Source organism: Oncorhynchus nerka, linkage group LG7, assembly GCF_034236695.1.
Source record: "Oncorhynchus nerka isolate Pitt River linkage group LG7, Oner_Uvic_2.0, whole genome shotgun sequence".
Taxonomy (NCBI): Eukaryota; Metazoa; Chordata; class Actinopteri; order Salmoniformes; family Salmonidae; genus Oncorhynchus; species Oncorhynchus nerka.
In genome coordinates this window covers 18,826,841-18,849,780 of record NC_088402.1, presented here as the reverse complement: position 1 = coordinate 18,849,780, position 22,940 = coordinate 18,826,841, and the positions used below count along the sequence as shown (strand labels likewise).

The 22,940-nt window shown below is 42.6% G+C and overlaps 1 protein-coding gene across 4 annotated transcripts in view; it reads left to right on the top strand.

The window, feature by feature from the left end:
- Positions 1–4,474: 4,474 nt before the first annotated feature.
- The window catches only part of LOC115131283 (TBC1 domain family member 5-like), a 44,145-nt gene continuing 25,679 nt past the window's right edge, over positions 4,475–22,940 (top strand). For 2 of the 4 annotated variants that reach the window (XM_029662863.2, XM_065020282.1), the window contains exons 1-3: positions 4,475–4,562; positions 21,486–21,539; positions 22,464–22,585. In XM_029662863.2, the coding sequence (XP_029518723.2) occupies positions 22,483–22,585 (103 nt within the window). In that variant the 5' untranslated portion in view covers positions 4,475–4,562; positions 21,486–21,539; positions 22,464–22,482. Of the gene's footprint in view, positions 4,563–6,459; positions 6,529–6,892; positions 6,943–19,336; positions 19,423–21,485; positions 21,540–22,463; positions 22,586–22,940 lie in introns of all 4 variants that reach the window. The other 2 variants (XM_065020284.1, XM_065020285.1) reach the window with 2 other exon arrangements.

The window sequence follows — 22,940 nt, the reverse complement described above, 5'->3', positions numbered from 1 at the left end:
CATGACAGACTGTTAGGAGTTTACAAAAGACACCTGAAGACTCTCAGACTATGAGAAACAAGATTCTCTGATCTGATGAAACCATGATTGAACTCTTTGGCCTAAATGCCAAGCATCACTTGAATCACGTCTGGAGGAAACCTTGCATCAGCCCTACGGTGAAGCATGGTGGTGGCAGCATCATGTTGTGGGGATGCTTTTCAGCGGCAGGGACTAGGAAACTAGTCAGGATTGAGGCAAAGATGAACGGAACGAAGTACAGAGAGATCCTTGATGAAAACCTGCTCCAGAGCCGTCATGACCTCAGCCTTGTATGAAGGTTCACCTTCCAACAGGACAACGACCCTAAGCACACAGCCAAGACAATGCAGGAGTGGCTTCGGGACACATCTCTGAATGTCCTTGTGTGGCCCAGCCAGAACCCAGACTTTACCCTGATCGAACATCCCTGGAGAGACCTTCAAATAGCTGTCTAGCAATGCTCCCCATCCAACCTGACAGAGCTTGAGAGGATCTACAAAGAAGAATGGAGAAAGTCCCCAAATACAGGTGTGCCAAGCTTGTAGCTTCATACCCAAGAAGACTCTAGGCTGTAATCGCTGCCAAAGGTGCTTCGATAAAGGTCTGAGTAAAGCGTCTGAATACTTACAGTGCCTTGCGAAAGTATTCGGCCCCCTTGAACTTTGCGACATTTTGCCACATTTCAGGCTTCAAACATAAAGATATAAAACTGTATTTTTTTTGTGAAGAATCAACAACAAGTGGGACACAATCATGAAGTGGAACGACATTTATTGGATATTTCAAACTTTTTTAACAAATCAAAAACTGAAAAATTGGGCGTGCAAAATTATTCAGCCTCTTTACTTTCAGTGCAGCAAACTCTCTCCAGAAGTTCAGTGAGGATCTCTGAATGATCCAATGTTGACCTAAATGACTAATGATGATAAATACAATCCACCTGTGTGTAATCAAGTCTCCGTATAAATGCACCTGCACTGTGATAGTCTCAGAGGTCCGTTAAAAGCGCAGAGAGCATCATGAAGAACAAGGAACACACCAGGCAGGTCCGAGATACTGTTGTGAAGAAGTTTAAAGCCAGATTTGGATACAAAAAGATTTCCCAAGCTTTAAACATCCCAAGGAGCACTGTGCAAGCGATAATATTGAAATGGAAGGAGTATCAGACCACTGCAAATCTACCAAGACCTGGCCGTCCCTCTAAACTTTCAGCTCATACAAAGAGAAGACTGATCAGAGATGCAGCCAAGAGGCCCATGATCACTCTGGATGAACTGCAGAGATCTACAGCTGAGGTGGGAGACTCTGTCCATAGGACAACAATCAGTCGTATATTGCACAAATCTGGCCTTTATGGAAGAGTGGCAAGAAGAAAGCCATTTCTTAAAGATATCCGTAAAAAGTGTCGTTTAAAGTTTGCCACAAGCCACCTGGGAGACACACCAAACATGTGGAAGAAAGTGCTCTGGTCAGATGAAACCAAAATTGAACTTTTTGGCAACAATGCAAAACGTTATGTTTGGCGTAAAAGCAACACAGCTCATCACCCTGAACACACCATCCCCACTGTCAAACATGGTGGTGGCAGCATCATGGTTTGGGCCTGCTTTACTTCAGCAGGGACAGGGAAGATGGTTAAAATTGATGGGAAGATGGATGGAGCCAAATACAGGACCCTTCTGGAAGAAAACCTGATGGAGTCTGCAAAAGACCTGAGACTGGGACGGAGATTTGTCTTCCAACAAGACAATGATCCAAAACATAAAGCAAAATCTACAATGGAATGGTTCAAAAATAAACATATCCAGGTGTTAGAATGGCCAAGTCAGAGTCCAGACCTGAATCCAATCGAGAATCTGTGGAAAGAACTGAAAACTGCTGTTCACAAATGCTCTCCATCCAACCTCACTGAGCTCGAGCTGTTTTGCAAGGAGGAATGGGAAAAAGTTTCAGTCTCTCGATGTGCAAAACTGATAGAGACATGCCCCAAGCGACTTACAGCTGTAATCGCAGCAAAAGGTGGCGCTACAAAGTATTAACTTAAGGGGGCTGAATAATTTTGCACGCCCAATTTTTCAGTTTTTGATTTGTTAAAAAAGTTTGAAATATCCAATAAATGTCGTTCCACTTCATGATTGTGTCCCACTTGTTGTTGATTCTTCACAAAAAAATACAGTTTTATATCTTTATGTTTGAAGCCTGAAATGTGGCAAAAGGTCGCAAAGTTCAAGGGGGGCGAATACTTTCGCAAGGCACTGTATTGTAAATGTAATATTTACAATTTTATTTTTAATAAATTTGCAAAAATTTAAAAAACTGTTATTGCTTTGTCAGTATGGGGTATTGTGTGACTAGACTGACTTCATGACCAAAATGATCATATTTACACTTTGTAGTCAATTTTGACACTAGAATAAATGTGTCTGGCTAACATCGATGCCACATGATCCATTTTTTACCAGAGAAATTGTTCATGCCTTAATGCCTTCAGTTGCTCTTTAATGGAATGTTTTTTGTAACATCTTTCATACCTGTCTTGCCATACTCGCGTTGCTCTCCAGACAGGGGTAAGTTTGCCATAAACTGGCCTCCCTTGGGTTCTCAGTTGATGGTACTGATCACAGCTGGCTCCCTCGTGAACTACAATCCGACGCTCTGTCTAAATGCAAATACGCCTCACTTGCGATACAGTTTTGGAAACATTTGGAATGTAACTTTTATACTGTATAAGCGAGAAAAAAGATACCCCCCCCCCCCCCCCCCGCAGGGTTGGGTAGGTTACTTTCTAAATGTAATCCATTACGGCTACTAGTTACCTGTCCAACATTTTTATCAGTAATGTAACTTTTTGATTAGCCAAACTCAGTAACATAATCTGATTACATTCAGTTACTTTTAGATTACTTTCCCCTTAAGAGGCATTAGAAGAATACAAAAATGTATGTTACCAATTAAATGACATCTATTGCAGGATAAATCAATGTTAAAGTTTGCATAGCTGGCATGTTACATTTTACTTTATGGGTTGGTTATGTAGGCTTCTTCTAACCCATCACTTTCTACTACATATAATAATATGGTTAAATTATATCTTTACATTAAAAACAAAGTCTATCAGAATTCCAGTCATCCCAATAAATGTTATACTCCTTGATCTTCAAGAACAGGACTTGGAATATGGAAGTATAGATTATCCAAATTGTTTTACCTGAGCATGACCCCAAAACTAAGGACTTATTAGCCAGCCCTACTCTGTTGTTTATAATTTTGTTTTCATGGAGGACTGATTGGGCTCATTTGATTCGAGTTGAAAAATAAATGCTGTGCTCATGTAATGGCATGCTTTGAGAACTACTGAAAAGTGCTATTTACATGTGAAAAATGAATGTCATATGCTGCGTTTGCGATAGGCCTATTGTTTACCTTTTTATTGGTAACACGTTGATATCTTGATAATATGCAGCTGTTTAAAGGACAAATCTACAGATTAAATAATAACTAAACGGTAGCCCCGCCTCTGTTTTGGTAAAATGCGGAGGGATGGGCCTGGAGAAATGTACCCACTCTCAGATTAATAGACAGAGCTATGGATGCAAGGACTGACCCTCCACAATATCAGAAGTATTGTTTTAACCATGTTATGAGGCTATAGGGTGTTTGTTTACATTTACAGTCTTTACAAACATTGGAATAAAACAAGTCTATATTTTGGGTTCTCATGGAGTGTGACAGTTGAACTAAACTCATGAGGCATTTATAAAGTTATATTATTTAAGAGTCAATAGGGCTATGGATGTATTTATTTACTTTGTATCAGCGTGAATTGGATTGAGAAATAAAAGCCCCACTTTTATTCCATAGGCTTCAATCCACACAATGCAGCTGTTCCAAGAGTGCATTGTTCACCGGCTGTCCACTGGTTTCAAAAACATTGATTGATAGGCTGCTTAAATGTCTTGAATTCAACCCTGCACATGCTTACTCACACACACAAACATATCAATCTGACACAATAGTTGTCTGCTCTACTTACAGAGGGCTAGTGGCTATGGGGCTCTTCAGGGGCTGTCTCTTATTATGCTGCAAACCCTAAAACAATGTAAGCATTGTTCCTCAGTCTGTTTGGGAATAATCAAAGGGCAAGTGTGCTTAATGTACCGTTTAACCATTTCACCATTGTAGATTCTCTTTTAGCCTTCACAGACATGCACTTTGCAAGTGGGCCTTCATCACACACGTTTAATCCTCATCATTCATCACATGACAGAGGATAGTGATGTGTTGCATGATAATGTTTTGATGTAGAAGTATGTAATATAAATGAAACATATCCCAAGGTTCCTATTTTAATATGGGTCCTCAACCCATCCTGTTTTTGTTATGATTGATCATTTCAAGAACATGTTTATGGTAAATGGCGGCCATAATATTACCTCCCGGTCACATGTTCTATCAGCTGTGCACCAGCATATCCGCCTGTTTCGCGACTGTTTACAATCAGAAGACAGACCAGAATGGGGAACCCTGCATGAGCAGAACTGGTAAAACACACTCACAGTAAACGACAGAATATAGAAATTATTTATATTTTATTGGGAAACAACTCTTGTGTTTGCATGAAGTTGCTATTTTGTTTTGTCTTTATCTAGCTGCATGTCGGAAGTGTACAGCTGGGCCTGTGTGCAATGCTCTTGCAGCTAGCCTGAAGAAAAATAAAACTAGCGAGACAGTTTAACGATTAAATTATATTACGAGCCATCAGCAACGCAGTGGCATAATACATTATTTGCTTGCTGTTGTAAATATGCATGGTGTTGCTACCTAGTTAAAGACATGTTTGTTGGTCTACCACCATGTTGTTGGACAACTAACGTTAGCTGCTAAATCATGCCAATATTACACACTAACATTGCGGTGAAAATGTGTCTGTTCACCTTTTCTGTTATTAAAGCTATAAAGCTATAATTTTGTTAACTGTCTATTTACCCTGTGTTCACATTCGGTCGATGCATTTTAAGACATTCAGTTGGCCTCTACTTTGAATCTGTTGTTTGCTAGTTAGCTATGCACTAGCCTACCTGTTTTTATTATGTCCAAAGTTAGTTGCCAACAACACTTGTGGCCCAGTATAAGGCATTGATTATATTAGGTAATTGCAGGGCGTTTGCATAGTGTAGTGACAGTTGAGTCAGGTTGTATCCAGAGCTGTTTCGGAGGCCAGACAGGAGAGGTCTGTCCAGTAAGAACCGTTCTGTCAGCGTCGACCCTATGATCTCTGAGCGAGGTACGCTGACTGCAGGGAAGCAGCCAGTCTAACCTGTTACTGAAGACATATCTAATCCGTAACTCTTTGTCTGTCCATCCGGATAGTCTACCCAAGCCGAGTTATAGTTGCCGGTTTGGAGATAAATATAGGCTCAGACTGTTTCTTTACAGATTTCCACCCATTATACAATCCGGAGGGATGGACAAGGAGTTCCGGATTATAGATCTAGCTAGTTATTGTCCAGGCCGCCCTGCATTGGATCTTTCTAGGACACCCATGCGCAAATGCTACCTAGTCTCTATAGCAGGGGCGTAGCAAGAAAGTATATAAAAAAATAAATAATAATAGTGTATTTTACACCCCTGCTCTATAGAGCTAGCTGAGATGACAGCTGTAGGGAAAACAAATCCCTAGGTAGTGGATAGAAAGAAACCTTAAAAGGAACCAGACTCATGGTTGAAGCTGATTAGTTATGGACATGTACCAAACTGTGTGTGGGGGGGGTGTTTCATGTCTCAAACACTGAGAGACAGAACATTTCAGGATCCCGGTCTGCAACCTGGCCTGCTCAGGATCTGTGGTAGCCTATAGAGTACATCCCCAATGGCACCCTATTCCCTACATAGTGCACTAGTTCCTTTGGGCCCTGGGGGCAAGTAGTGCACTATATAGGGAATAGGGTGCCATTTGGGATCTAACATTAGCCTGTGTGTTGGTCTGGGAGCTCCTGTAGACCATGGGACTAGAGCCCTGTACAGCAGTAATATGGAGGTAACTGTGTGCTGAAGTGTAGGCATGTGAGTTTGTTTAACAGGGGTTCTCTCTCTTTCTCTTCATTTTCTCTTTTTTTTCACCTACCTGGCACCAGGTCTCTAGTCCTAACTCTTCCTGTCAGCTCCGATCAGAGCAGCTCCAATTCAAGGGGCTATATTGGCATGGGAAACATAGTTAACATTGCCAAAGCAAGTGAATTAGATAATAAACAATTTAAAAAATGAACAGTAAACTTTACTCACAGAAGTTCCAAAAGAATAAAGAAATGTGTGTGTATGCAGTGTTGTAATCATGTACAAATAGTTAAAGTACAAAAGGGAAAATAAATAAACATCAATATGGGTTGTATTTACAATGCCGTTTGTTCTTTACTGGTTGCTCTTTTCTTGTGGCAACAGGTCACAAATCTTGCTGCTGTGATGGCACACTGGAATTTCACTCAGTAGATATGAGTTTATCAAAATCAGGTTTGTTTTTTAATTCTTTGTGGGTCTGTGTAATCTTAGGGAAATGTGTGTCTATGGTCATACATTTGGCAGGAGGTTTGGAAGTGCAGCTCAGTTTCCACCTCATTTTGTGGGCATTGTGCACATAGCCTGTCTTCTCTTAAGAGCTTTTCTCTTGTGGGCCAGGTCTGCCTACGGTAGCCTTTCTCAATAGCAAGGCTATGCTCACTGAGTCTGTACATAGTCAAAGCTTTCCTTAAGTTTGGGTCAGTCCTCTCTGTTTAGGGCCAAGTAGCATTCTAGTTTACTCTGTTTTAAAAAAAAATCTTTCCAATATGTCAAGTAATTATCTTTTTGTTTTTTCATGGTTTGTGTTTGTGAACAGAGCCCCAGGACCAGCATGCTTAGGGGCTTCTTCTCCAGGTTCATCTCTCTGTAGGTGATGGCTTTGTTATGGAAGGTTTGGGAATCACTTCCTTTTAGGTGGTTGTAGAATTTAATATCTCTTTTCTGGATTTTGATAATTAGTGGGTATCTCTCTGAGTTTATTATGAGGAGGATCATAAACATCCTGTCTTTCCCTGTAGGATGACATAACAGCAGCTTATAGTGTTGGTAGGTAGACAGACTAGTGCTGTCAACAGAACAGCAGGTGATGAGTCTGTGTCAGCAGGTGACATATATAGTTAGGGCTAGCTAGGCTTACATCCAGAAAGGCTTACAGTTGAAGTAGAGTGTTTTTGCTGTGTGGGAGTACTAGGTGATCCACCACCTGGATTTGATCCTATGTAGCAAAATTTGAAATGTTAAAAAAATATATTTTACTTTGGTGTAAAGTGGAGACTCAAAGCAACAAAATGGTATATCATCCACTGCAGTTGAGGAACAATGGGAAAGTAATTCTACATTGAAAGTTGATAAACTTGTAAGCCCACTTTTGAGAAAAATGGCCCTTGAATGTTTTGGAACACATACTGGAGAGCTCTTATTTGTCTACACCCATTCAGCATTGTTGACACCCTCTTAAGCCTTAGCTCCACCCATCTCTTTAAGGATTCACATGTAAGGCCATGTACTGAATGGAGTGAATACGGTAGTCTAGTAAACAACTAAAGACTGTAAGTAGAAGAATAAAGTAGTAGTAAAAATACACTAGTCCTTGGCCTGTATCCTGATCTGACTTTGGTGCCGGTCAGGTTGTTCTTCACATCACCGTCTCTGGTAAACACGCACTATATCAAAACCCAATCCAAGTTTAGTTTATTTGGCACATGCATGGGATAAAGGTGTAAACGGTACAGTGAAATGGTTACTTATATAGTAGCCTTTTTTTTTAAACATCTAGCTAGCTAAACAATGAACCATAATCCCAACTCATTCTACCACGCATGAATCTGCAGGTAGCTAAAGATAACCAAATAGGTTCAATGTTAGCTAGCTAGCTAATATTAAGCTATAACTAGCAATGCAAATGGTCTGAGATGCCAATAATATTACTAATCAGATCATACACGTAACGTTAGATAGTGAGCGAGCCAGCTAACGTTAGCTAGCTAACAGTATGCTTTAACTTGCAATGAAATTAGCTTTCTGACAAAATTAGAAATGTATAATATCTGAAAATGTAGCTAGACTCTTCCCCGTCTATATGGATGACCGCTTCTCTGTCATGTAGTTGCCATTTGTTTGAAAATGTAATCCGGAGACAGGTGTTTTTATACAACAGCCTCTCATCTCTCAGCTTCCACTGATTTAAAAACTTGGACAACTTGTTCGTAACAACCACTGTTGTTCGCTGTTTCTTCTGACGACAGTGATGGGGGAAGACTACAGTGTCTGGTTCAATTTTTTTTAACCTAAAATCAGGGATTTCCTCATCGTGATTCATTTTCAGCATGTAACAATCGTCAAAAAAAAGTAGTCCATCACAACGTTTTCCCACTGATCTTTGTCTATAGTGCTATTAACTTCAAGGCAGCAATGGAACACTTTTTTTCAGTTCTTAATGATATCTTTAAACAGCGTTGGAGGATTATCCACACATACTGAGCCTCTGATGTTATAGACAGGAGCATGCTTCATGGTAGACCAATCTGAACTAATTTCTTGGCCTGTCCAGCCCATCCATCATCTTAGCCGATCATGGTGTCGTGTCTTTGGCTATGCCGGATTAAGTGATATGACATGCTATTCTATAAAATAATTTATCCGTAATTAATATTACCTGATTGAGCTAATCATGTAAATGTAATTAACTGGAGTCGGGCACCACAAAATAATATTTATAGAGCTGTTATCTTCTGAATAAACTCTTAAAGACATAGTAATATTTTACATCAATAGCAGTCAATATCAATCGTCATCTTAATTCAGTCTCATCTGAAAGTTGTAAATTCTTAGTTATCTGCACGAACCCTGGCTAATAAGTTGACTCAGCAATACAAAATAGGGTTTAATTATTTATTTACTAATTACACATACACATAATTAAATCATAACTTGATTACAAATTACGTCATAAAGGAAAACGTCCCCAGCGGGCGGAACAGATATGACAGCTTCTTACACAAGAAAAGGGACTGGGTTTGAGTGAAGGAGCGGGAAGACTGAGGAACAAAGGCGAAGCTGTGCTATCGTAAATACAGTATCTTATGCATTCTAAATTACCGCCCATTTGGAAAAGGAAAATGCAATAAATATTTACTCTGAGCTGCGCTTCGGTAGGTTGGTGGTAGATGAAAGGCCGTGTTGCCCAACCGAGTCCTTTGAAGAATGTCTCTGGTTGTCAATTGAATACTTTGTAGTAACGTCGATGGGTGATAGACGGGATACTCTCTGTTCCTTCCTAACCCTCGTTGCATCTGCTGTTGCTAACTCGACGGCTAGGAGGTATCACTTCTGTAGTGAATAAGAGTTCAAAGTTCATACCATTCGCAACCAAAGCTCACGCTGATGTTGGCTTTGTTCTGTAGTTATTATCTGAACCATTCTGACATTGGACCGTCATCCTACATCCTCGGAACAGGAAGTTATATTGTCGTCAAGGGCTTATATAGGAAGGGAGAGGAGGGCGTGTTTGAAAAGTTTTATAGCCCATGTCCCTTCACAGGGGCGGACCACTGATTGAGCAGAGCCCTGTCTCACATTTTAGAAGCTAAAATCACATTTCATCCCATCACAAATAATTTCATATTCAAACATTTAAATTGAACAACAATTCCATGTGAATCTGATAACTCTGTGTAGACTTTCCACTGTAGAGTTTGTCATCTGATCATTGATGAGAATGTCTCAGATGACAACCAAACTGACATTTTCATTAAGTACCAAAGCACATGTTCAATTGTTTGTATTACCAGAATATAGTTCATTTCCCCACACCTTCTGATGTTCCCTGAATCTCTTTGTTAACCAAGGGTTTTGCAAATGTAACCTCAGTAGGGTAGAGAACGGAAAAGGTGGGAAGAGGTATTTATGACTTGTCATAAACCTAACCCCCAGGCCAACGTCATGACAATGGCTAGCGGGAAGGTTCCTGTATTCTTCTGTGGATAAACCAACTAGGCTCATAATTTAAATGTTATTCGTATTTACAGCTGGCATACAAGTTTGTTAAAGCACATAAAAGCTCACATGTTCCCGAAGGCATTTTTGTCCCCAAAAAAATCAATTTAAAATAACTTAAAATGCCTCTCCTGCCTCCCTGGTGGCGCAGTGGTTAAGGGCGCTGTACTGCAGCGCCAGCTGTGCCAGCAGAGACCCTGGGTTCGCGCCCAGGCTCTGTCGTAACCGGCCGCGACCGGGAGGTCCGTGGGGCGACTCACAATTTGCCTAGCGTCGTCCGGGTTAGGGAGGGCTTGGCCGGTAGGGATATCCTTGTCTCATCGCGCACTAGCGACTCCTGTGGCGGGCCGGGCGCAGTGCATGCTGACCAAGGTTGCCAGGTGCACAGTGTTTCCTCCGACACATGGGTGCGGCTGGCTTTCGGGTTGGATGTGCACTGTGTTAAGTAGTGCGGCTTGGTTGGGTTGTGTATCGGAGGACGCATGACTTTCAACCTTCGTCTCTCCCGAGCCCGTACGGGAGTTGTAGCGATGAGACAAGATAGTAGCTACTAAAAACAATAGGATACTACAAAATTGGGGAGAAAAAGGGGGTAAAAAAAAAATGCCTCTCCTGTGATGTGCGACATGCCCCCTAGCTTCTTGAAACAGGTTACACTAGGCAGAGTGAAGAAGACTGAACCAATCTGTATAGACTACTTCCACCAAGATGGACCCTCAGTCACATGAAAGTCATAGTCTTCTATACTAGCACTGAAGTACCCTGCTCTTTCTGTTGTTCCTCAAATCAAATCAAATCAAATCAAATGTTATTTGTCACATACACATGGTTAGCAGATGTTAATGCGAGTGTAGCGAAATGCTTGTGCTTCTAGTTCCGACAATGCAGTGATAACCAACAAGTAATCTAACTAACAATTCTAAAACTACTGTCTTATACACAGTGTAAGGGGATAAAGAATATGTACATAAGGATATATGAGTGAGTGATGGTACAGAGCAGCATACAGTAGATGGTATCGAGTACAGTATATACATATGAGATGAGTATGTAGACAAAGTAAACAAAGTGGCATAGTTAAAGTGGCTAGTGATACATGTATTACATAAGGATGCAGTCGATGATGTAGAGTACAGTATATACGTATGCATATGAGATGAATAATGTAGGGTAAGTAACATTATATAAGGTAGCATTGTTTAAAGTGGCTAGTGATATATTTACATAATTTCCCATCAATTCCCATTATTAAAGTGGCTGGAGTTGGGTCAGTGTCAATGACAGTGTGTTGGCAGCAGCCACTCAATGGTGGCTGTTTAACAGTCTGATAGCCTTGAGATAGAAGCTGTTTTTCAGTCTCTCAGTCCCAGCTTTGATGCACCTGTACTGACCTCGCCTTCTGGATGATAGCGGGGTGAACAGGCAGTGGTTCGGGTGGTTGATGTCCTTGATGATCTTTATGGCCTTCCTGTAACATCGGGTGGTGTAGGTGTCCTGGAGGGCAGGTAGTTTGCCCCGGTGATGCGTTGTGCAGACCTCACTACCCTCTGGAGAGCCTTACGGTTGAGGGCGGAGCAGTTGCCGTACCAGGCGGTGATACAGCCCGCCAGGATGCTCTCGATTGTGCATCTGTAGAAGTTCGTGAGTGCTTTTGGTGACAAGCCGAATTTCTTCAGCCTCCTGAGGTTGAAGAGGCGCTGCTGCGCCTTCTTCACGACGCTGTCAGTGTGAGTGGACCAATTCAGTTTGTCTGTGATGTGTATGCCGAGGAACTTAAAACTTGCTACCCTCTCCACTACTGTTCCATCGATGTGGATAGGGGGTGTTCCCTCTGCTGTTTCCTGAAGTCCACAATCATCTCCTTAGTTTTGTTGACGTTGAGTGTGAGGTTATTTTCCTGACACCACACTCCGAGGGCCCTCACCTCCTCCCTGTAGGCCGTCTCGTCGTTGTTGGTAATCAAGCCTACCACTGTTGTGTCGTCCGCAAACTTGATGATTGAGTTGGAGGCGTGCGTGGCCACGCAGTCGTGGGTGAACAGGGAGTACAGGAGAGGGCTCAGAACGCACCCTTGTGGGGCCCCCGTGTTGAGGATCAGCGGGGAGGAGATGTTGTTGCCTACCCTCACCACCTGGGGGCGGCCCGTCAGGAAGTCCAGTACCCAGTTGCACAGGGCGGGGTCGAGACCCAGGGTCTCGAGCTTGATGACGAGCTTGGAGGGTACTATGGTGTTGAATGCCGAGCTGTAGTCGATGAACAGCATTCTCACATAGGTATTCCTCTTGTCCAGGTGGGTTAGGGCAGTGTGCAGTGTGGTTGAGATTGCATCGTCTGTGGACCTATTTGGGCGGTAAGCAAATTGGAGTGGGTCTAGGGTGTCAGGTAGGGTGGAGGTGATATGGTCCTTGACTAGTCTCTCAAAGCACTTCATGATGACGGAAGTGAGTGCTACGGGGGCGGTAGTCGTTTAGCTCAGTTACCTTAGCTTTCTTGGGAACAGGAACAATGGTGGCCCTCTTGAAGCATGTGGGAACAGCAGACTGGTATAGGGATTGATTGAATATGTCCGTAAACACACCGGCCAGCTGGTCTGCGCATGCTCTGAGGGCGCGGCTGGGGATGCCGTCTGGGCCTGCAGCCTTGCGAGGGTTAACACGTTTAAATGTCTTACTCACCTCGGCTGCAGTGAAGGAGAGACCGCATGTTTTCGTTGCAGGCCGTGTCAGTGGCACTGTATTGTCCTCAAAGCGGGCAAAAAGTTATTTAGTCTGCCTGGGAGCAAGACATCCTGGTCCGTGACTGGGCTGGGTTTCTTCTTGTAGTCTGTGATTGACTGTAGACCCTGCCACATGCCTCTTGTGTCTGAGCCATTGAATTGAGATTCCACTTTGTCCCTGTACTGACGCTTAGCTTGTTTAATAGCCTTGCGGAGGGAATAGCTGCATTGTTTATATTCGGACATGTTACCAGACACCTTGCCCTGATTAAAAGCAGTGGTTCGCGCTTTCAGTTTCACGCGAATGCTGCCATCAATCCACGGTTTCTGGTTTGGGAATGTTTTTATCGTTGCTATGGGAACGACATCTTCGACGCACGTTCTAATGAACTCGCACACCGAATCAGCGTATTCGTCAATATTTTCATCTGACGCAATACGAAACATGTCCCAGTCCACGTGATGGAAGCAGTCTTGGAGTGTGGAGTCAGCTTGGTCTGACCAGCGTTGGACAGACCTCAGCGTGGGAGCCTCTTGTTTAAGTTTCTGCCTGTAGGCAGGGATCAACAAAATGGAGTCGTGGTCAGCTTTTCCGAAAGGGGGGCGGGGCAGGGCCTTATATGCGTCGCGGAAGTTAGAGTAACAATGATCCAAGGTTTTACCACCCCTGGTTGCGCAATCGATATGCTGATAAAATTTAGGGAGTCTTCAGATTAGCTTTGTTAAAATCCCCAGCTACAATGAATGCAGCCTCCGGATAAATGGTTTCCAGTTTGCAAAGAGTTAAATAAAGTTCGTTCAGAGCCATCGATGTGTCTGCTTGGGGGGGGATATATACGGCTGTGATTATAATCGAAGAGAATTCTCTTGGAAGATAATGCGGTCTACATTTGATTGTGAGGAATTCTAAATCAGGTGAACAGAAGGATTTGAGTTCCTGTATGTTTCCTTCATCACACCATGTCTTGTTAGTCATGAGGCATACGCCCCCGCCGCTCTTCTTACCAGAAAGATGTTTGTTTCTGTCGGCGCGATGCGTGGAGAAACCCGTTGGCTGCACCGCATCGGATAGCGTCTTCCCAGTAAGCCATGTTTCCGTGAAGCAGAGAACATTGCTTCACGGAATATTCTGCTGTTGTCAGAACTCAGAATGTCTAGTTTATCTGCTGTTCTACAGCAACATAATCAGACTGACTGAAAGCAGAAGAAAGTCTTTATGGTTCTGGGCAGAAACTACACAGCCCCTCTGTCTAGCTCAGTTTATATCCAATTTGTTTTCTACCATTTCAGGTCTTCCAAGTCCTCAATCTTTCTTTTAATTGGAGTGGAGAGGGAGGGAGGGAGAGGGACTTCACCTCTTCACATCAGGCATGAAGTGATGTGCTGTTTACAGTAAAGAGGAAGTGACTCATTATGTTGGTTTATTAATCTCCCCGAGGGAATGAAAGTGTAGCTTTATGTATTTCACTTGCATGTCTCATTTTATTTTGTAAGGCATTTGTCAAATTTAGCTTTCTGTTTCTGTAATGTGTTGTCATACGCTGTACAAACGACTACATAAGGCTAATCATTGTTTCTGGCTGGGATCATGTAGAGGTCAGGACGAGGACTCTAATGTGTGTCGTAATAATGTCTGTTAATGGCTCAGACTGTGCTAAGGGTATCCTCATTCCCCAAATGTCTGGATCGTATTCATTAGTGCACACTGTAGCAAAACATTTTTGCAATGGAAAAATAACAAGCGTTTCTTATTGGACAAGTCCAGGTTTCCCCTGTTTCAGTCCGTTTTGTTATGTTTGGTACCTAGTGGATATGGCACAGTTTTTCACACAAGTGGGATTTAGTGGGCCTTGTTTCAGTATGCTAAATCACAGGCAAGTATCTTATCTTATCCCAGTACATGCTTGTAGATAACTTTACATTGCTATTTACCTATTGGTTTATTAATGCCTTCCGTTATGTATTTATTTGATTACATAAAAGATGAATGCGGTGAACTATTGACGTATCTTCTTGCGATATGTGGTAAATTATGCAGTAGTTCATTTGCGTTGATTATTGCACTGAGAAGTTTGTTGTTATTGTTACAGAAAATGAGTTGACACTCTGAAATATAACTTCAGAATAGAAGTGAAGTCTTCCTCCAGGCATGGCCACCCGCACGCACACCAGGCCTGGAATTTTAGGTGCAAGGCCATTTGGCCTTCAAGAGGTGCCCAACCTGCCAGGGCACCAAGGCCATCTGGAAAAAACACTAGCTATTCTGTTAAGTGTATGTACAGTGGGGCAAAAAAGTATTTACTCCGCCACCAATAGTGCAAGTTCTCCCACTTAAAAAGATGAGAGGCCTGTAATTTTCATCATAGGTACACTTCAACTATGACAGGCCAAGACCAAAGAGCTCTCAAAGGACACCAGAAACAAAATTGTAGACCTGCACCAGGCTGGGAAGACTGAATCTGCAATAGGTAAGCAGCTTGGTTTGAAGAAATCAACTGCGGGAGCAATTATTAGGAAATGGAAGACATACAAGACCACTGATAATCTCCCTCGATCTGGGGCTCCACGCAAGATCTTACCCCGTGGGGTAAAAATGATCACATGAACAGTGAGCAAAAATCCCAGAACCACACGGGGGGGACCTAGTAAATGACATGCAGAGAGCTGGGACCAAAGTAACAAAGCCTACCATCAGTAACACACTACGCCTCGGGACTCAAATCCTGCAGTGCCAGACGTGTCCCCCTGCTTAAGCCAGTACATGTCCAGGCCCGTCTGAAGTTTGCTAAAGAGCATTTGGATGATCCAGAAGAAGATTGGGAGAATTTCAGATGAAACCAAAATATAACTTTTTGGTAAAAACTGAACTCGTTGTCTTTGGAGGACAAAGAATGCTGAGTTGCATCCAAAGAACACCATACTTACTGTGAAGCATGGGGGTGGAAATATCATGCTTTGGGGCTGTTTTTCTGAAAAGGGACCAGGACGACTGATCCGTGGAAAGGAAAGAATGAATGGGGCCATGTATCGTGAGATTTTGAGTGAAAACCTCCTTCCATCAGCAAGGGCATTGAAGATGAAATGTGGCTGGGTCTTTCAGCATGACAATGATCCTAAACACACCACCCGGGCAACGAAGGAGTGGCTTCCTAAGAAGCATTTCAAGGTCCTGGAGTGGCCTAGCCAGTCTCCAGATCTCAACCCCATAGAAAATCTTTGGAGGGAGTTGAAAGTCTGTGTTGCCCGTCAACAGCCCCAAAAGATCACTGCTCTAGAGGAGATCTGCATGGAGGAATGGGCCAAAATACCAACAACAGTGTGTGGAAACCTTGTGAAGACTTACAGAAAACATTTGACCTCTGTCATTGCCAGCAAAGGGTATATAACAAAGTATTGAGAAACTTTTGTTATTGACCAAATACTTATTTTCCACCATAATTTGCAAATAAATTCATTAAAAATCCTACAATGTGATTTTCTGGATTTTTTTCTCTCATTTTGTCTGTCATAGTTGAAGTGTACCTATGATGGAAATTACAGGCCTCTCTCCTTTTTAAGTGGGAGAACTTGCACAATTGGTGGCTGACTAAATACACTGCTCAAAAAAATAAAGGGAACACTTAAACAACACAATGTAACTCCAAGTCAATCACACTTCTGTGAAATCAAACTGTCCACTTAGGAAGCAACACTGATTGACAATAAATCTCACACGCTGTTGTGCAAATGGAATAGACAACAGGTGGAAATTATAGGCAATTAGCAAGACACCCAATAAAGGAGTGGTTCTGCAGGTGATAACCACTGACCACTTCTCAGTTCCAATGCTTCCTGGCTGATGTTTTGGTCACTTTTGAATGCTGGCGGTGCACTCTAGTGGTAGCATGAGACGGAGACTACAACCCACACAAGTGGCTCTGATAGTGCAGCTCATCCAGGATGGAACATCAATGCGAGCTGTGGCAAGAAGGTTTGCTGTGTCTGTCAGTGTAGTGTCCAGAGCATGGAGGCGCTACCAGGAGACAGGCCAGTACATCAGGAGACGTGGAGGAGGCCATAGGAGGGCAACAACCCAGCAGCAGGACCGCTACCTCCGCCTTTGTGCAAGGAGGAGCAGGAGGAGCACTACCAGAGCCCTGCAAAATGACCTCCAGCAGGCCACAAATGTGCATGTGTCTGCTCAAACGGTCAGAAACAGACACCATGAGGGTGGTATGAGGGCCCGACGTCCACAGGTGGGGGTTGTGCTTACAGCCCAACACGTGCAGGACGTTTGGCATTTGCCAGAGAACACCAAGATTGGCAAATTCGCCACTGGCGCCCTGTGCTCTTCACAGATGAAAGCAGGTTCACACTGAGCACGTGCCAGACGTGACAGTCTGGAGACGCCGTGGAGAACGTTCTGCTGCCTGCAACATCCTCCCGCATGACTGGTTTGGCGGTGGGTCAGTCATGGTGTGGGGTGGCATTTCTTTGGGAGGCCGCACAGCCCTCCATGTGCTCGCCAGAAGTAGCCTGACTGCCATTAGGTACCGAGATGAGATCCTCAGACCCCTTGTGAGAACATATGCTGGTGCGGTTGGCCCTGGGTTCCTCCTAATGCAAGACAATGCTAGACCTCATGTGGCTGAAGTGTGTCTGCAGTTCCTGCAAGAGGAAGGCATTGATGCTATGGACTCGCCCGCCCGTTCCCCAGACCTGAATCCAATTGAGCACATCTGGGGCATCATGTCTCACTCCATCCACCATGCCACGTTGCACCACAGACTGTCCAGGAGTTGGCAGATGCTTTAGTCCAGGTCTGGGAGGAGATCTCTCAGGAGACCATCCGCCACCTCATCGGGAGCATGCCCAGGCGTTGTAGGGCGGTTATACAGGCACATGGAGGCCACACACACTACTGAGCCTCATTTTGACTTGTTTTAAGGACATTGCGTCAAAGTTGGATCAGCCTGTAGTGTGGTTTTCCACTTTAATTTTGAGTGTGACTCCAAATCCAGACCTCCATGGGTTGATACATTTGATTTCCATTGATCATTTTTGTGTGATTTTGTTGTCAGCACATTCAACTATGTAAAGAAAAAAGTATTTAATAAGAATATTTAATTCATTCAGATCTAGGATGTGTTATTTTTAGTGTTCCCTTTATTTTTTTGAGCAGTGTACTTTTTTTGCCCCACTGTAAACGTTGGAGTATTTTAGTAATAATATTACATTATTGTTTAGCTTTTTCTCCATCTGATTGGGTGGGTGGGCCTGTGCCTTCCCAGGCCCACCCATGCCTAGGCCCTCCCAGGCCCACGCCCCTCCCCCACAGGGGGAATCTGGAGCAGATTCCATGCATGAGCAGCACAGTCAATGGGTGTGATGTGGGGGTAGGACTCCTCCACTTTAGAGCAAGCAGCCTTATGTTCGCCTTCATGGTGACTGCATTGTCTGTCACCAGTGCAAATAACTTCTGTGGTCGAAGGTCATTGACTGCCTTCAGCTCATCTGCAGTGTAGAGACCGGCGTGTCTGTTGTCCCTTGTTTGTGCTCTTGTAGAATACTGGTTGAGGGGTGGAAATGATGTAGTTAATTATTCCTTGCCCACGAACATTCGACCACCCATCAGAGATGATTGCAATAGTCTGCTTTCGCTATGATTTGTTTGATATTCACTTGAACTCTGAACTCTGCATCCAGCAAATGAGTAGATGAGCATGTCTGGTTGGAGGGGTGTATGCTGGGCGAAGAACATTCAGAAATCTCTTTCAATACACATTGCCTGTGAGCATCAGAGGTGAACCAGTTGCATACACTGCTCGAGCAAGACATTCATCATTTCTCTGACAACGTACCTCCATTGAGTTAAAAAAAGAAGTTCTGATTCTAGGAGGACCATGAGCTGTTGCTATCTATAAGGTGTCTGATACATCATTTTCACCTCTGACAGAAGTCCCTCATCTTCTATTCGAGGTTGCTTGTGAGCGCTGTGGGAACTTTATGCACTTGGCCAGATGATACTGCATCTTTATTTGCGTTCTTCACATATGATTTGGCACAGTATTTGCAAATGTGCACAGCTTTTCCTTCTACATTAGCTGCAGTGAAATGTCTCCACACATCAGATTTTCACCCCACCCAGTATTGTAATCAAAACTTACCAGAAAGCGTGTAGTCCTTGTCTCCAGTGTAGTAGTGTGGGCTCAATAGCATCTCATTAGTGTGCAAGATCTTGAGAATCAGCTGTCCTTGTGATGGCAGAATGCACCGTGCATGCAGAGGGTTGTAATTCCATTGAATTGAGGACAGTTTAACCAAAAGGTTCACTGTTAGCTTATAACTATTTTTTTTATGAATTTAAGCTAAATTCCCGGGCTTAACTTCCCATGGTAAATTCCGGAAATTGTCCGGAAAGTTTCCGACCCTTTGCAAAACTAGTTAGTTCATAAAAGGAAATCAGTCAATTTAAGTAAATCCATTAGGCCCTTATCTTTGGATTTCACGTAACTGGGAATAGAGATATGCATCTGTTGGTCACGTATACCTTTTCAAATGTTTTTTTAGCACCATACACGCTGTCTACTAGCTGCTCGGTACAGTTAACCTGGGATTGATCCATGAAGAGCTTACTTCTCCAGTGGCCATTGAAGGTGAGCATTTTCCCGCTGAGGTCGGGGCCCTACATTCTAGAACAGTCAGGTCAATACCCTGTGAGGACGACCAACACACACATGCGCTTCCCTGAGACTGTTTGTGCAGAAATTCTTTGGTTGTGCAAACCCAGTTTCACCAGCTGTCCGGGCAGCTTGTCTCAGACGATCCCGCAGGTGAAGAAGCTGGATGTGGAGGTCCTGGGCTGGCGTGGTTACACGTGGTTGTGAGGCCGGTTGGATGTACTGTCATCCTCAAACGTCGTTGGAGGCGGCTTAGAGAAATTAACATTCAATTCTTTGACAACAGCTCTGGTGGACATTCCTGCAGTCAGCATGCCAATGGCACTCCCTCAACTTGAGGCATTGTGTTTCGTTACAAAACTGCACATTTTTAGTGTGGCCTTTTATTGTTCCCAGCATAATTTGCAGCTGTGTAATGATCATGCTGTTTAATCAGCTACTTGATATGCCATACCTGTCAGGTGGATGAATTATCTTGGGAAAGGAGAAATGCTCACTAACAGGGCTGTAAACAAATTTCTGCACAAATTGAGAGAAATAAGCTTTTTGTGCGTTTGGAACATTTCTGGGATATTTTATTTCAGCTCATGAAACATGGGACCAACACTTTACCTGTTGTGTTTATATTTTTGTTCAGTGTAGTTGTTACATTTCTAAATATTGAGATTGGAACTCCCCCTTTTAATAATGGTTTGGTTGGTCTATATTGGGCCATTTGAAGATGAAGGCCGTCATCTTACATGATTAGAGGACCTTGAGATGCTGGAACTGCTGCAATGCTAGTAGCTTCTGTTACATGTTATGATTCTTCTGTAAGAGACATGAAACGTACACAGCCCGTGGCCTGACAGTGAGCAGTCATAGAGTTTGAGGAACTAGACGATCAGGCACGTCTGAAACACGTCAAACTATTTTCAGAATCCATTCTAGTTCAAAATGAGGAAACGCAACCCATTATTTACCTATTCACAGCATCTCTCTCTCTCTCTCATTGGAGATTAGTTCTAATTATTTAATGGGATAATGCCTTTTTAAAAGGGGGAGAAGAAAAACTGAAATTATTTAAAGAAGGCATTAGTCTTTGTGAAGAACAGATGTTGCCGAGGCAAACGGGAGCATGCATTATGCATATAAAATGATTTATTTTGGTAGCGTGCACGGCTGATTTATGGAAGCCCCGTTCCATGCGCCTCGTTAATGGGTTTAAGGAGATGCCTTTTGTAAAGGTGATTTCCATAATTAATAAAGGGACATCCATAATGTGTGCGCTGCTGCAGTGGAAGGAGGCATGTGTTATGTAGGCTAGGTCTAATGTGTGTACACACCAACACATTGATAACCTGCGAGGCCTATCCATGATGAAGAACAGACAGAAGGAGTTGTTTAACCTAAATAAGATAAACAGGGTTTATTGAGGATGTTATAAAATGTTGGTGTTTTTTTATGAAAGACGTGTGTGGTTTAGGGGTTTAGGCTAATTCTGGAATGGAGATGCTCGATGGCCTATCGTATTATGCGAAACGTCATGATTTTTCTCTTTTGATACTGTAGGACTTAAGTCTGATTTCCATGACGTTGTAGTGTCTATTTGTCACATCTCCCACATAGAGCTGTCAGTCTGAACATTCCCTGGGCTATCTTTATTCCCTACTTTCTCCATGGAAGTGGTTGTTTTTGTGCACAAGTCACTCTATCATTTGCATACACATTTTCATGTCAATTTAAAATAATGTTATTTTCCACTTCTTGTTCTTGTCCAATCTGTCTTATTACAGTGTAGGCTGTCAGCAATGTTTGAAAGCCACTCAGCACACATTACAGTAGTCTAAACTCCATGCATCAACGAAGACAGTCATCAGATCTATCAGTTCCTCCTTCACTATTGTCTTGTTGAATTCCCTTCACTAGTGTTGTGTTGGATTCATTTGGTGTGATCTCCATACCCAGGGATAGAGAGAAATACAAAGACTGCTTTTTCTGTTTTTGATCTTTGATTTCTCTTCTTTTTGTCCTGAATGTCCCTCTGTTGTTTCTCTCAGATAAGCCTTCATCTGTCGTGAGTCTAAGCTGAGGAGAAACACATTGTTGTGACTGTAAGTACTGACATGGAACAAAGACAAAAAAGCATAGGCCTAAAGCTTAATTGGATAAGAATATTCCCATTTTATACTGTTTTGTTCTGTTTTTAATTGCTCAACTTCCTCCCACTCTTTCTATTATCAGATAAATCCTCCTGTTCTTGCTCTGGTGTGTTCAGTTACTCCATGGTATTCTTTACTGCTGCAGTCATCCATGTTTTTTCTGGGTTAAAAAGGGGCTTAGGTGGTGGTAGGTACGGTCGGCACAATGGGCGTGGTCGGCACAGTGTAATTTTAGAACATTTATTTTGGTGTTTTAGCTTTTTTAAACCTATTTCCTGCAATTCTCAGAATTTCTCCTTGGAGCAGAGATATATTTTTGCCGTTTTAAGGTTTTGCCATTCAGCTGACAGAAGATGTAGCAGTTTTAAAGCTAATCTCCAGGGATTCTACACATTCTGCCATGGAGCTGAGATAATTTGAAAGATAATTTCCTGCAGTTCTATGCATTTTGCCATAGCTAATGCTGTGTTCTTTTGCTCAAAGGGAAACATCACAAGTTTTCAACTTCATATTCATCTCCAGCACCAGCTCAACATCAACATATGTGAAAATTATAGAAACGTGCCATTTTCACATATGTTGATGTTGGGCTGGTGCTGGAGTTGAGAAATTGTGAAATTTCTGTTTAATAACAAAATCAATACTATTAAATCGTTTTGGGAATATTCTATTGCCTGACTGTCTAGCTTTTATTTTGATGCCTGTTAGTGCTCAAAGATGATTTTTATCAACATTCTATACTGTAGGTCTATAATCTTTTCTACATACTTTATATCTGGGTTTAGTCGTTTAAGTTTACATAGTGTTTTTTTGTTTGTTTGGACTTGTTCTATGGTACACGGGTAGCTCTAACCCCTCCTGTTGTTCTCATCACAGGTTCTGTTGGGTGGGTGTCATGCAGCACCCTAACTTTGAGACTCACCACCCTCTCCAGCCAGAGGGAGAGCAGGAGATGGGTTTTGACCCGCTCCACAACTTAAACAGGAATCTCAGCTGTGGTGAGTCGACATTTACAACACATTCATTAAGGATTTATTAACATGTTATAAGTCTTATCATCTGAGGCTTAATTAAGCTATTCTGAATATGAAATTTTAATATCTAGTGATGTTGGGAAAAGTCCATAGTTACTTCTCGAAGATAGTATATCGATATGACTCCTAGTATAGATTAGTAAAATATTTACAGTACCAGTCACGTTTGGACACACCTACTCATTCAAGGGTTTTTCTTTATTTTTGCTATTTTCTACATTGTAAACTCAGGAGAAAAAAATAAACATCTTCTCACTGTCAACTGTGTTTATTTTCAGCAAACTTAACATGTGTAAATATTTGTATGAACATAACAAGA